We start from the raw sequence: 12,829 nt of genomic DNA, 5'->3' as shown, positions 1-12,829 counted from the left end.
TTCTTATTCTGTCACAAGTTTTTGAAGCGTTTACCTCCCACTGTCGTTTCAGGTTGTTTCCCCAACTCATTGTGATTAGCACACCCTGTATTTTTAGACTTCACCTCACATCAAACTGCAAATGAACACTCCGCCCACTTGGCACCAGAATTAGAAAGGTAGAAAGACACATAAATACAGCAACAGTGTGTTTCCATTCGGTCACATTGACTTCTTTCGGATGTTAAAACACAGTTTGAGTTCAAATCTTATCACTTCGAGTAGGAGGACACTCGCTATCGGACTCTCCCCCTGCAGTCATTTAGTAATAATGCCTGATGAAGGAGGTAGGACGTGATGGGTTTGTCTTGACACCCCACTAGGGGCTTCTGTTTATGGGTTTGTCCCATCTGGGTCTACCTTTCAGCCCTCCAGGGTCCCACCGAACCCCTCAGCTGTGCGGCCTTTTAGCCTGGGCTCACGACACTAATCTGAGAGAATGCTCGAGGCCATGGCAAGGGTTCCAGCCATCGCAGCAACAGCTGCTGCTGTCAATCCCAAAGACAAACTGCGCTTATGGAGTTGTCTTGGAGACATGTCAGTAACTCTTAAGGATGTGGCCAAATGCTCTGTTAAGATTTGTGGGGCTTTCCACTGCTTAAGATGAAGGACAGATAGCATCCCTTCTAAGAGACACAAAGTCATATGGACCTGTCATGAATCATGACGTTTTACTGACAAAAGTATCATTTTCCTGACAGCGATTCAAACAGTAGGACTTTTCACATGTGAACTCACAATAATTAACAGAAATAAGAAGGAAAACTAAATTTTGTTCGCAAAAAATGAAGCAATAATATGAATAAATTGAATAATTTATTGTAAAAAAAAAAATATATATATATATATATATATATATATTTTTACATATTTTCTTTTACATTTTTGTATTCATCATTACTTTGCATGCATGTCTGTTACTAACAAAGTAAATATGTTCAATATAAGTCAACTCCAAATGTTCATAAAATCATGAATTTACCATAAAACACATTACTAAATATATTTTAATTTTACAGATATAGTTTGCACGCATGTCTGTTCAGAATAATATGAAATGTTCCTTTTGTATTTTTGAAAAAATTGTAAAAAAAAAGTATAATCCTACACACTCATTTTTCTGTATTCTTAGTCTGCATGAATGTCTGCTTATGACTAGATACAAATAAAGAAATATAGATAATAGTTTAGACAAAATTCATTTAATTATTTGTTTATTCATTCCTATGGAATTTCAAACTGAATTATTATCAACATCCCTTATTTATATAATTTTATATGTTACAACTACTTTGCATGCATGTCTGTTTTCCTATGGAAAAAAAACATTAATAAAATATATATCAATCTTAAATATTTTGAATGTAAAGTTTGCATGTATATCTGTTAATAACAATATAACATCCATCCATCCATCCATCTTCTTCCGCTTATCCGAGGTCGGGTCGCGGGGGCAGCAGCCTAAGCAGGGAAGCCCAGACTTCCCTCTCCCCAGCCACTTCGTCCAGCTCCTCCCGGGGGATCCCGAGGCGTTCCCAGGCCAGCCGGGAGACATAGTCTTCCCAACGTGTCCTGGGTCTTCCCCGTGGCCTCCTACCGGTCGGACATGCCCTAAACACCTCCTTAGGGAGGCGCTCAGGTGGCATCCTGACCAGATGCCCGAACCACCTCATCTGGCTCCTCTCGATGCGGAGGAGCAGCGGCTTTACTTTGAGCTCCCCCCGGATGACAGAGCTTCTCACCCTATCTCTAAGGGAGAGCCCCGCCACCCGGCGGAGGAAACTCATTTCGGCCGCTTGTACCCGTGATCTTGTCCTTTCGGTCATAACCCAAAGCTCATGACCATAGGTGAGGATGGGAACGTAGATCGACCGGTAAATTGAGAGCTTTGCCTTCCGGCTCAGCTCCTTCTTCACCACAACGGATCGATACAGCGTCCGCATTACTGAAGACGCCGCACCGATCCGCCTGTCGATCTCACGATCCACTCTTCCCTCACTCGTGAACAAGACTCCGAGGTACTTGAACTCCTCCACTTGGGGCAAGATCTCCTCCCCAACCCGGAGATGGCACTCCACCCTTTTCCGGGCGAGAACCATGGACTCGGACTTGGAGGTGCTGATTCTCATCCCAGTCGCTTCACACTCAGCTGCGAACCGATCCAGTGAGAGCTGAAGATCCTGGCCAGATGAAGCCATCAGGACCAAATCATCTGCAAAAAGCAGAGACCTAATCCTGCAGCCACCAAACCGGATCCCCTCAACGCCTTGACTGCGCCTAGAAATTCTGTCCATAAAAGTTATGAACAGAATCGGTGACAAAGGGCAGCCTTGGCGGAGTCCAACCCTCACCGGAAACGTGTCCGACTTACTGCCGGCAATGCGAACCAAGCTCTGACACTGATCATACAGGGAGCGGACCGCCACAATCAGACAGTCCGAAACCCCATACTCTCTGAGCACTCCCCACAGGACTTCCCGAGGGACACGGTCGAATGCCTTCTCCAAGTCCACAAAGCACATGTAGACTGGTTGGGCAAACTCCCATGCACCCTCAAGGACCCTGCCGAGAGTATAGAGCTGGTCCACAGTTCCACGACCAGGACGAAAACCACACTGTTCCTCCTGAATCCGAGGTTCGACTATCCGGCGTAGCCTCCTCTCCAGTACACCTGAATAGACCTTACCGGGAAGGCTGAGGAGTGTGATCCCACGATAGTTAGAACACACCCTCCGGTTCCCCTTTTTAAAGAGAGGAACCACCACCCCGGTCTGCCAATCCAGAGGTACTGCCCCCGATGTCCACGCGATGCTGCAGAGTCTTGTCAACCAAGACAGCCCTACAGCATCCAGAGCCTTAAGGAACTCCGGGCGGATCTCATCCACCCCCGGGGCCTTGCCACCGAGGAGCTTTTTAACTACCTCAGCAACCTCAGCCCCAGAAATAGGAGAGCCCACCACAGATTCCTCAGGCACTGCTTCCTCATAGGAAGACGTGTTGGTGGGATTGAGGAGGTCTTCGAAGTATTCCCTCCACCGATCCACAACTTCCGCAGTCGAGGTCAGCAGAACACCATCCGCACCATACACGGTGTTGGTAGTGCACTGCTTCCCCTTCCTGAGGCGGTGGATGGTGGTCCAGAATCGCTTCGAAGCCGTCCGGAAGTCGTTTTCCATGGCTTCCCCGAACTCCTCCCATGTCCGAGTTTTTGCCTCCGCGACCGCTGAAGCCGCACACCGCTTGGCCTGTCGGTACCTGTCCGCTGCCTCAGGAGTCCCATGAGCCAAAAGAACCCGATAGGACTCCTTCTTCAGCTTGACGGCATCCCTCACCGCCGGTGTCCACCAACGGGTTCTAGGATTACCGCCACGACAGGCACCAACTACCTTGCGGCCACAGCTCCAATCGGCCGCCTCGACAATAGAGGTGCGGAACATGGTCCACTCGGACTCAATGTCCAGCACCTCCCTCGTGACATGTTCAAAGTTCTTCCGGAGGTGGGAATTGAAACTCTCTCTGACAGGAGACTCTGCCAGACGTTCCCAGCAAACCCTCACAATGCGTTTGGGCCTGCCAGGTCTGTCCGGCATCCTCCCCCACCATCGCAGCCAACTCACCACCAGGTGGTGATCGGTAGAAAGCTCCGCCCCTCTCTTCACCCGAGTGTCCAAAACATGAGGCCGCAAATCCGATGACACAACTACAAAGTCGATCATAGAACTGCGGCCTAGGGTGTCCTGGTGCCAAGTGCACATATGGACACCCTTATGCTTGAACATGGTGTTCGTTATGGACAATCCGTGACGGGCACAAAAGTCCAATAACAAAACACCACTTGGGTTCAGATCCGGGCGGCCATTCTTCCCAATCACGCCTCTCCAGGTTTCACTGTCGTTGCCAATATGAGAGTTGAAGTCCCCCAGTAGAACGAGGGAATCACCCGGGGGAGCACTCTCAAGTACTCCCTCGAGTGAATCCAAAAAGAGTGGGTACTCTGAGCTGCTGTTTGGCGCGTAAGCGCAAACAACAGTCAGGACCCGTCCCCCCACCCGAAGGCGGAGGGAAGCTACCCTCTCGTCCACCGGGTTGAACTCCAACATGCAGGCTCTGAGCCGGGGGGCAACAAGAATTGCCACCCCAGCCCGTCGCCTCTCACTGCTGGCAACGCCAGAGTGGAAGAGAGTCCAGCCCCTCTCGAGAGAACTGGTTCCAGAGCCCTTGCTGTGCGTCGAGGTGAGTCCGACTATATCCAACCGGAACTTCTCTACCTCGCACACTAGCTCAGGCTCCTTCCCCCCCAGCGAGGTGACGTTCCACGTCCCAAGAGCTAGCTTCTGTAGCCGAGGATCGGACCGCCAAGTGCCCTGCCTTCGGCTACCGCCCAGCTCACATTGCACCCGACCTCTATGGCCCCTGCTATGGGTGGTGAGCCCATTGGCGGGGGGACCCACGTTGCCTCTTCGGGCTGTGCCCGGCCGGGCCCCATGGGGACAGGCCCGGCCACCAGGCGCTCGCCATCGTGCCCCAACTCCGGGCCTGGCTCCGGAGGGGGGCCCCGGTGACCCGCGTCCGGGCGAGGGAAATCTGAGTCTCGGTTCTTGCATTTCCATAGAAGTCTTCGATATATACAATATAACATGTCCTTCTTAAATCAAAATGTATCACAATAATTGATTGTGTCTTTATGAAAATGCTCAAATATATTCTCATTTTGCATAACATTTTTCTGTATTCTTAGTTTGCAAGAATGTCTGCTTATAACAAGATACACATTTATTTAAAAAAAAAAATAGTTTAGACAAAATTCCATGATTTAACAATATTTCTTATTGATTCCCATGAAGTGTTTAATTTAATCATCAAAATTCCTTATGTACATTATTTTGGATGTCATAATTACTTTGCATGCATGTCTTCTAATAACAAAATGTAAATGTTCATTGTTAGTAAAAAATATTTGTATAATTATTAATTTCCTATATTAAAATGTGTTACAAAAATATATATTTTAATCTTACAGACATCATATTTTTTTAATGTACAGTTTTCATACAAATCTGTTCATACCATTATGAAGTGTTCTTTGTGAATTACATTTTACCAAAATTAATTTTGTATTTTGGAAAATGCTGAAAAATATTCTGTAGCCTGGATTTCTGCTTTATAACAAGATTCAATTTCATTAAAAAATAAAAATATTAAAAATAATTTACACAAAGTTCCACAAATTGACATTATTTGTTATTCATTCCCACTAGGAGTGTCCAAATGAATTATTACCAACATTATTATGCTAGATTGTAAACCTTCTCAAACAGTATTGTAAATGTTCAACCTTTAATGATTATGCAATCACTGACCACAATATTAGGCACACCAATAAAATGGGGTCCAAATTAGAGCAACTTTTAATATGATTATATTACTCTACAATAAACTGTAACCAGCCCTTTTATTTTGGCAAGAAGTAGATCTCTGTCACAATTTACTAATTGTTTGTCAAATATTTTCTCAACTACCAATTTTTCAACACTTCATACCGTTGCTGTAAAGTCGTATCCATACTTAATTTAACAATAATTCACATACATGTGCTCTATATTTGTTCCCTGTGAGTTTTAACTGATCACAGCAACATGATAGTTTTAACCGTATTATCTTTTGACATATTCAATCTTCTAAAGAAATCATTTAAATGGAGCTACAAGATACGTACATATCCTCCCATGCACAATTTCAGACCAGTAGTGTACCCACTTTGTCAGAAGTCAATAATAGTCTTGAAATAATCTCTGTAATCTTAGTTCTTCATCCAAAATTACATAATGATAACTCTGCTGCAGAACAAGCAAAAAAAGGGAAATCCACACACACACTGTTTGATGTATATCTGTGGCTTTTGTGACTTGAATAAGCCATTAAATTATAAGTAGAAGGTGCAAAATAAAAAGTATATGCTGCTCTTAAAAAATGGCCCTGAAACATCCAAAGCTAAGTAAAGGCTTTGACCTATGAAAGTGTATAAGGTAATGATGCTTATAAGTGTTGTTTTTAGATTTGTTCATTCCTTACTCTGTCAGATTAAGACAGGAACTTCAACAGTGTGTAAAATCAGGCTGCATTTATGGCACACAGTCTCCCTCTAGTGGGAGTGAAGTGCCACAGTATTGCAAAGCAATACTGTGGCACTTCTCAGCACTGACTGAAAGTGGAGGACTTTGGGAAGTGTGTGAGTGGATGTTTAAACACCTGAACCAGCATTGGTGAAATGGGAGAAGTCAAATTATGGAGGATATACTGATATTCTCTTCTCTAGCAAATGTTTAAAACAAGTCAAATAAAATTATCGTACATTCCCAGCCACCTTCTGACTAGAAAATTACCTAAATTAATAAGCAATTCCCCCAACATAATTTTTTTCTAGGCAGGGAAGTTTGCAAAATGTGTATGTAATATAATTTATCTTTTTCACTGCAATAATGATGTAGATGACATGAGAAAGTGGAAAGTTAAACTGAGCTGTCTTTGACCACAAGGGCATTTATTAACAAGTATATTGCACAACACAGCAGCAAGAGAAACAATGTTGTAATCATTTGTTGATTGATTTAAACTTTTATTAGTAGATTGCACAGTTCAGTACATATTCCGTACAATTGACCACTAAATGGTAACACCCGAATACGTTTTTCAACTTGTTTAAGTCGGGGTCCACGTAAATCAATTCATGGTAGCAGTGAGAGGCAAACTGCTCAGTTTATTACAAACTACCACGCATGCATGAGTTTCACGCCATGTGAGCGGCGCTAATAAGAATGTATTTAGGTTTATTTAGGTTGTCTACAGCCACAGTTATTAATGCTAATATGAGACCCCCGTGGTTATTTGCTTCTGTAGACCCCGCACCTGGCGACTACCGGTTTGATTGAGTACAGACGTTGATTGGAGCATTTTCTTCCAGTCTGTTCAGGGACGAGTCTCAAAAGTTCCTGGTTGACATCCTGCTTCCTAACCTGGTGTGGCGCGCTGGCCGCTGTGCCACGGCCCAACGGACCGCAGCCCTAAGCTGTCTGCTGGCGCTCCTACACGGAGGCTCCATCCTACCACAACAGGTGCAAACACACACGCACACACTGTATCTGCAATCTCTTTTTACTATAAGCAAAGTGTTCTGCACGTTGATCTCCCTGCATATTAAAAAACTTTGATTTTAAAAGATTAATTTAAACCGGAGGTGTCCCGATCCAATATTAAAATGGGATATCGGTCTGATATCAGCAAAACAGCAAGTATCGAATGATATCGGCTTGCATCCAAAATCTCCGATACAGGCGCTGTCCTGCAGTGTGTTTACTTGCACAAAGTTGGACAGCCAGTCAACATCTAAATGTACGCCAATAAGCACACAAGTTCTATCTTTTCTTGTGTTTTAGTGAAGTAATTTACATAAGGTAAACATAGTAGGCTTTATTATAGACTACAAGAAGCAAGCAGCTAGACTACATTTAAGCACACAATAGCACACAAGCTGGACATACATAATAAGTGTCCTTAATTGAACAATATTGCACATTTGTCAATATAAAGAAGTAAAGTAGAATCTCGATTTAAGAACTAATTTGGTTCTTGAACATGGTTTGTAAATACAACAGTTTGTATAGTGTTCCCAATAGAAAACAATGTACCGTATTTTTCGAACTATAAGGCACACTTAAAATCATTTTATTTTCTAAAAAATCGTCATAGCGCTTTAGGACTTGGTGCGCCGTGTGTATGATTTATTTCTGGTTGTGCAGACCTTGAACCAATTTCATATGGTTCATGGTGTAATGATAAGTGTGGCCTGCAGATGGCAGTCACGCATAAGATACGTGTGGACTGCAGGTTGAATGAAGCCTTTTCAATAAATGACTCTAGCAAGCACTGGTAAGACCAAAACTTTGATATTTCATTGAGAATATAGAACATTACACATTGCGCTCAAAAATCTGTCAGAATGTTTAGTACAACTTCCGTAAGCTACAAAGCACAACGCTTGATGGATTGTTGGAGCATTACGTTACCGTAGTCAGACGTGCTGTGCTTCAACTTACAGGTATTATTATGCTGTGTGTAAAGGACCCCAAAATGGCACCCATTAGAAAACATGTTATCTGCCGTTAAGTTTCAACCTATTATGTAAAACCAACTTTTCTTACCTATTTGTTCCTGCTGATGTGTAATTGGGTTCTGCAAACTTTCCGCAAATTTGCGTGCGGCTTCCATTGTAGCCCGGGCCGTAGTCCATAAGCTCCTTTTTTTATCTATCCTCTTGTTGTGGGGCATTCATCCTCTGCTGTTGCCATTTCTAATACAAAGTAGTGTATAGTTCTAACTTAATCTGTCAGTAGACTCGCTATGGAAGCACTAAAAACTACCGGTATAACGAAGATGACAGGGAGAAGACACTATCAAAGTGGAGCCACGTAAATAAGAACCGCCCACTAAAGGGCGCATCCTGAAGAGAAGTTCAGACAACGGCTTGACATCACATCACGGTCTGTAAAACATGATCTTTGCGAAATGCTGACAAAAGAACCATAATTACATTTTGTGTAGACCACAGGGAAGTGTTTTAAATGTAGAAAAAATATCATAATATGAACTCTTAAATGCGCCTTATAATCCAGTGTGTCTTATGTATTAAAATAGACCTGAATAGACCCGTTCATCGGCAGTGCTCCTTATAATCCGGTGCGAATATAAATCCATATTTTAGTTTGTAGATTTTCAGCACAATATAAAGTGATATACAGCAATGTATATTAAACCATATCACAAGGGGACGATTGATCAACTATCTATGTAATAAAAGAAAGTCAAAACAGCAACAACAAGCTGCTTTATGCTCTGTTCTGCTTTGCTCTGCTAACAGGCGCACACACAGAAGTCACTATGGTGCCCTCTCACAAACAAAATCCTTAATTTAAACAACCATATTGCTACAATAACCATACTTGCCAACCCTCCCGGATTGTCCGGGAGACTCCCGAAATTCAGCGCCTCTCCCGAAAAAATCCCGGGACAAATTTTCTCCCGAAAATCTCCCGAAATTCAGGCGGAGCTGGAGGCCACGCCCCCTCCAGCTCCATGCGGACCTGAGTCCGCTTTCCCACAATATAAAGAACGTCTACAGTAAAGCAGTCCGTCTGCCGTAAACAGCAATGTTGTGACACTCTTAAACAGGACAATACTGCCATCTAGTGCATTTGATGAAAGCACATTTGTGCGTGTTACACAGCAATGCATAATCAGAGAAGGTGTTCAGCATGGTTAGAAAGATAGTGACAGAGAATAGAACAAGGATGGACAAGTCAACCCTTAACTCAACAATGAGTAGATGAGTGTTATGTGTATGTATGTGTGTAAATAAATGAACACTGAAATTCAAGTACTTATTTTATATATATATATATATATATATCTAGAATTCACTGAAAGTCAATTATTTCTTATATATATATATATATACATATATATATATATATATATATATATATATATATATATATACACATATATATATATATATATATATATATATACACATATATATATATATATATATATATATATATATATATATATATATATATATATATATATCCATCCATCCATTTTCTATCGCTTATTCCCTTTGGGGTCACGGGGATACCGTATATATATATATATATATATATATATATATACAGGTAAAAGCCAGTAAATTAGAATATTTTGAAAAACTTGATTTATTTCAGTAATTGCATTCAAAAGGTGTAACTTGTACATTATATTTATTCATTGCACACAGACTGATGCATTCAAATGTTTATTTCATTTAATTTTGATGATTTGAAGTGGCAACAAATGAAAATCCAAAATTCCGTGTGTCACAAAATTAGAATATTACTTAAGGCTAATACAAAAAAGGGATTTTTAGAAATGTTGGCCAACTGAAAAGTATGAAAATGAAAAATATGAGCATGTACAATACTCAATACTTGGTTGGAGCTCCTTTTGCCTCAATTACTGCGTTAATGCGGCGTGGCATGGAGTCGATGAGTTTCTGGCACTGCTCAGGTGTTATGAGAGCCCAGGTTGCTCTGATAGTGGCCTTCAACTCTTCTGCGTTTTTGGGTCTGGCATTCTGCATCTTCCTTTTCACAATACCCCACAGATTTTCTATGGGGCTAAGGTCAGAAATACCATGGTCCGTAAACCAGGCACGGGTAGATTTTGCGCTGTGTGCAGGCGCCAAGTCCTGTTGGAACTTGAAATCTCCATCTCCATAGAGCAGGTCAGCAGCAGGAAGCATGAAGTGCTCTAAAACTTGCTGGTAGACGGCTGCGTTGACCCTGGATCTCAGGAAACAGAGTGGACCGACACCAGCAGATGACATGGCACCCCAAACCATCACCCAACCATGCAAATTTTGCATTTCCTTTGGAAATCGAGGTCCCAGAGTCTGGAGGAAGACAGGAGAGGCACAGGATCCACGTTGCCTGAAGTCTAGTGTAAAGTTTCCACCATCAGTGATGGTTTGGGGTGCCATGTCATCTGCTGGTGTCGGTCCACTCTGTTTCCTGAGATCCAGGGTCAACGCAGCCGTCTACCAGCAAGTTTTAGAGCACTTCATGCTTCCTGCTGCTGACCTGCTCTATGGAGATGGAGATTTCAAGTTCCAACAGGACATGGCGCCTGCACACAGCGCAAAATCTACCCGTGCCTGGTTTACGGACCATGGTATTTCTGTTCTAAATTGGCCCGCCAACTCCCCTGACCTTAGCCCCATAGAAAATCTGTGGGGTATTGTGAAAAGGAAGATGCAGAATGCCAGACCCAAAAACGCAGAAGAGTTGAAGGCCACTATCAGAGCAACCTGGGCTCTCATAACACCTGAGCAGTTCCAGAAACTCATCGACTCCATGCCACGCCGCATTAACGCAGTAATTGAGGCAAAAGGAGCTCCAACCAAGTATTGAGTATTGTACATGCTCATATTTTTCATTTTCATACTTTTCAGTTGGCCAACATTTCTAAAAATCCCTTTTTTGTATTAGCCTTAAGTAATATTCTAATTTTGTGACACACGGAATTTTGGATTTTCATTTGTTGCCACTTCAAATCATCAAAATTAAATGAAATAAACATTTGAATGCATCAGTCTGTGTGCAATGAATAAATATAATGTACAAGTTACACCTTTTGAATGCAATTACTGAAATAAATCAAGTTTTTCAAAATATTCTAATTTACTGGCTTTTACCTGTGTATATATATGAAATCAGGGGCGCCGAAAAGGGGGGGTAAAGGAGACGGATTATAGGGGCCCATGATGGAGGGGGGCCCAGAGAGGCCCCTAATGATGATGAAATTATAATACAGAAAAAATAATGACACTGTGTTGGGGGCCCTGTAAAGATTCTTTTCATGGGGCCCAAAATCCCTAGCGGCGCCCCTGTATGAAATACTTGACTTGGTGAATTCTAGCTGTAAATATACTCCTCCCCTCTTAACCACGCCCCCAACCACGCCCCAACCACGCCCCCCGCACCCACCCCCACCCCCCACCTCCCGAAATTGGAGGTCTCAAGGTTGGCAAGTATGACAATAACAAACAACTAACAAAAAGTAAAATGAGAAACTGGTGAGAGGAGCAGACAGAGGGAGGGAAAATGAACGGGGAGGGGGAGATGGCAGCCGTACGTTTTCTGCGTGTGTGTGTGTTGGAAGAGCAAGGGGCCGCTCTGCTAAGAGCGAAGAGATACTGTCTTCTCCTCTCCTATGATATAATTCTGTTGTGGTATATTTTCCCAGAAAAGACCGGCTTCATCACAACTAAAACTTGATGTGGTTACTTACTGTGCTGAGCTTGTGAGTGCCATGAATGTACTCCTGGCAAATAGTCTTTTTTTTAATTAATTTGCAATTAGCTCCTTCTTTCCACGCTGGTCTGTTGAGTTTTTGGCACTCTTATTGAGTTAGCAAAATGGACAAAACGTGTCAAAAGGTGAAAAAACTAAGAAAAGGCACACATGCTGGAGTATCTAGACGTGACTCCTGCACAGCAAGTGATGTGGAGGGCTCCGCCTCCCCAACAAAGATTCGCCCTGCTTTCATGCCTGCAGGTTTGTAAATCAAAAAGTTTTTATATAGAGGGGTTTTGTAAGTCGAGGTTCCACTGTATCAAATAATTATAGTCGTATATTACTTGCAGACAGATACAAAGTCTCCAAGGTATTATATTACAAAGTATCCAGTAACAAACAGGTCCGCATTATTCCATTTACTGTGCCATGAGACTATTTTAATGAAATATTGTGACCAAATTGTGTTGCCAAAAAATAAATCAATACTCCACTTCAACAGCATTATTATGTCATATGGTATTTTTTCAGACTTATTGTTTTCTGAGTAATTTCACTTGATAAAGCCTTGTCGAACATTGCACACTACAAAATAATACTAGGATGTAGTATGTTCTATGATTTGTGCTGATATCGTATCAAACTAATATCGGTATCAGCCAATACTCAAGGCTCCAATCCTGGAATTATATCGGAAGTGAAAAACTATCCAGACGCCCTTAATTTAAACTGCATCGAACACTAAAAAAAGGATGTTGCATGTCCCTACTTGCTAGAATTTGACTGTACAATGAAATATCATCATTTAAATCATTCAGAAAGGTTATATTTTGTGCATATATGTGTTACTCCTTATCCTTTCTATACTAAAGGAATATTTTCTTCAAAAGAAAAAGTTACAA

General features: G+C 42.3%; 1 protein-coding gene across 1 annotated transcript in view; it reads left to right on the top strand.

The window, feature by feature from the left end:
* LOC133615524 (dynein axonemal assembly factor 5-like) overlaps positions 1-12,829 on the top strand; it is a 61,559-nt gene that overhangs the window by 38,958 nt on the left and 9,772 nt on the right. Inside the window, exon 10 of the mRNA XM_061974166.1 lies at positions 7,001-7,151. Coding sequence (XP_061830150.1) covers positions 7,001-7,151 — 151 coding nt within the window. The remainder of the gene's footprint in view (positions 1-7,000; positions 7,152-12,829) is intronic.

Source organism: Nerophis lumbriciformis, linkage group LG22, assembly GCF_033978685.3.
Source record: "Nerophis lumbriciformis linkage group LG22, RoL_Nlum_v2.1, whole genome shotgun sequence".
Classification (NCBI taxonomy): Eukaryota; Metazoa; Chordata; class Actinopteri; order Syngnathiformes; family Syngnathidae; genus Nerophis; species Nerophis lumbriciformis.
This window is presented reverse-complemented; position numbering and strand designations above follow the sequence as displayed.